This window comes from Ochlerotatus camptorhynchus, unplaced genomic scaffold (genome assembly GCF_037179485.1).
Source record: "Ochlerotatus camptorhynchus isolate MF236.1 unplaced genomic scaffold, CSIRO-AGI_Acam_v1.1 ptg000401l, whole genome shotgun sequence".
NCBI classification, from domain to species: Eukaryota; Metazoa; Arthropoda; class Insecta; order Diptera; family Culicidae; genus Ochlerotatus; species Ochlerotatus camptorhynchus.
In genome coordinates this window covers 2,855,801-2,857,663 of record NW_027040887.1, presented here as the reverse complement: position 1 = coordinate 2,857,663, position 1,863 = coordinate 2,855,801, and the positions used below count along the sequence as shown (strand labels likewise).

At 43.2% G+C, this 1,863-nt stretch overlaps 1 protein-coding gene across 1 annotated transcript; it reads right to left on the bottom strand.

Annotated features, from left to right (window-relative positions):
* Window positions 1–202: 202 nt before the first annotated feature.
* LOC135710684 (pre-mRNA-splicing factor syf1 homolog) lies at window positions 203–1,029 on the bottom strand. The gene is made up of 2 exons (XM_065233333.1): window positions 1,014–1,029; window positions 203–948 (listed from the first exon to the last, which is right to left on the bottom strand). The coding sequence occupies exons 1-2, from the start codon at window positions 1,027–1,029 to the stop codon at window positions 203–205; spliced, it is 762 nt and encodes a 253-aa protein (XP_065089405.1).
* Between the last annotated feature and the right edge of the window lie 834 nt (window positions 1,030–1,863).

Genomic DNA, 1,863 nt, shown 5'->3' with positions numbered 1-1,863 from the left:
AATACCAACTAAGAAAAAAATCAAATTGACCGCTGCTCGATGAACAATAAGCGAGTGTTATGTCTGTTTGCCTGTGCTTTACGCGTCGATTTGCTTTCAGTACGTCAGCCCAGCTTGAACGGATGTCATCTTGACCAAATCTACAGATTCAACCATTTCCACCACATTTGAGTGTTTAATCGAAACATACCACCTCCTCACTCTATTCGTCCTCCTCCTCCTCCTGTTTCTCCCGTCGCAAACTTCCAAACAGCTTCGCCGGAATGACCTGTTTCTCCACGGGCATCTTCTTGCTGACCTCGTCCTCATCTGCGCCTTCCTCACCTTCCGCTTCATCTTCCTTCTCTTCACCCTCATCGATATCGATTTCATCCGGATTGAGCACCTTATCCCCTTTCTTCGATCCACCCTGGGTCTCGCCTCGGACGAACATAATGTTTCCACCACTGGCCCTGACGGCGGCAATGGCCCTTGCACTGGTTTCCGCCGCCTTCACCTCCAGCGCTCGCATGGTATTCTTCGGCTCCGAACCGGCTCCGGTGACGGCCGAATTGATCAACGTGGCCGACATCATGTTGATCTGCGTGTTGTAGGTAGCCTGAATCGATCGCTTGATTCGTAGCATTTCCCGCATCGTGTCTTCATTTCCGTGACGAATTTCAAACTCCTTCCACGTCTGCCAAAATTCGGCGGTGATTCGCGGATCACACATCTGACTGTAGTGAGCGTAGATCGCTTGAGCTCGATCGATTTCTCCGAGTTTCGTCTCCATCTCGGCAAATAGCATACACATTTGGCGGGATTGGGCTTCCGACAGTGCTTCGATGGCTTTCTCGTAGATCGTGCGCCTCCGAGGTATTCCGTAGATTTCAGCGGCCTTCTTGATGTAGAGGTTGAACATGGCAAATGCTTCGTCCTCTTTGACGGCAGTCGTGGCCCGCTCGTACACTGCCGATGGCCGATGCTGTGCTTGTTTTTTTTTTCTGTCGGTCGCAAGTTCAAGGCTATGTTACCGGACTGCACCGACATATCAATGACCACATAAAAAAAGAGAAATTTTATACCGGCAGCAATTTTCAACTTTAATACATTGACCACAACTGGAGCCAAATATTTGTATGGATTGCAGTGACCGCCAGCGCTACGAGTAAGTTTTGGGTTTTTAGATTTACATAAAACATATCCGTAAGAATAAAATAAAATAAAGGATAAGGAAAAATGTATTTAATTTAATTGATAAAACCAAGAAAATACCTTGAAACAATACTTAAGCGACTCAACTGTAAGAGTCTGTAACCTTTTAAAAAACTACAGATCTTTCGGTAAATTTCATTTTCCATATCGACTCCAACATTACAGTTCTCCGGTAAAGTCGATTACAAATCAAGCTTATTTTTTCGGTAAACGTTACCGAAATCCATAGGTAAACATTAGAGGTAAATTTGACAGCTAATTTTGCTGATTCAGTTTACAGATTTTTCAGTAATGTTCTCGATTACCGAAATCTTTACCGACCGTCCAGCTGTTGAGAATTCGGTAAATGAATTACAGAAGTATGTATTTGTCATACTTTCTGGCGGGAAAAAGATGATGCAAAAACAAAACATACACGATAAGAAAAAAGTATCTAGCGGCCAGTTCACATTCACCTACTTTTGACTTTGAGTATAATCACGATGAGTGTAATCATATTCACCTAGTCTTGGGTAAAACTGACTTACTTTTGGGTAGAAAGCGAATTTTCAATTCCATACGATTTGAACACAAGTAAATGAAAACTACTTGGACTCACTTTTACCTACTTTCGGCTTTCTGCAATAAAGTGCAATAATTTACTTTTGGGCACTTTTTTCTTGCCATGTA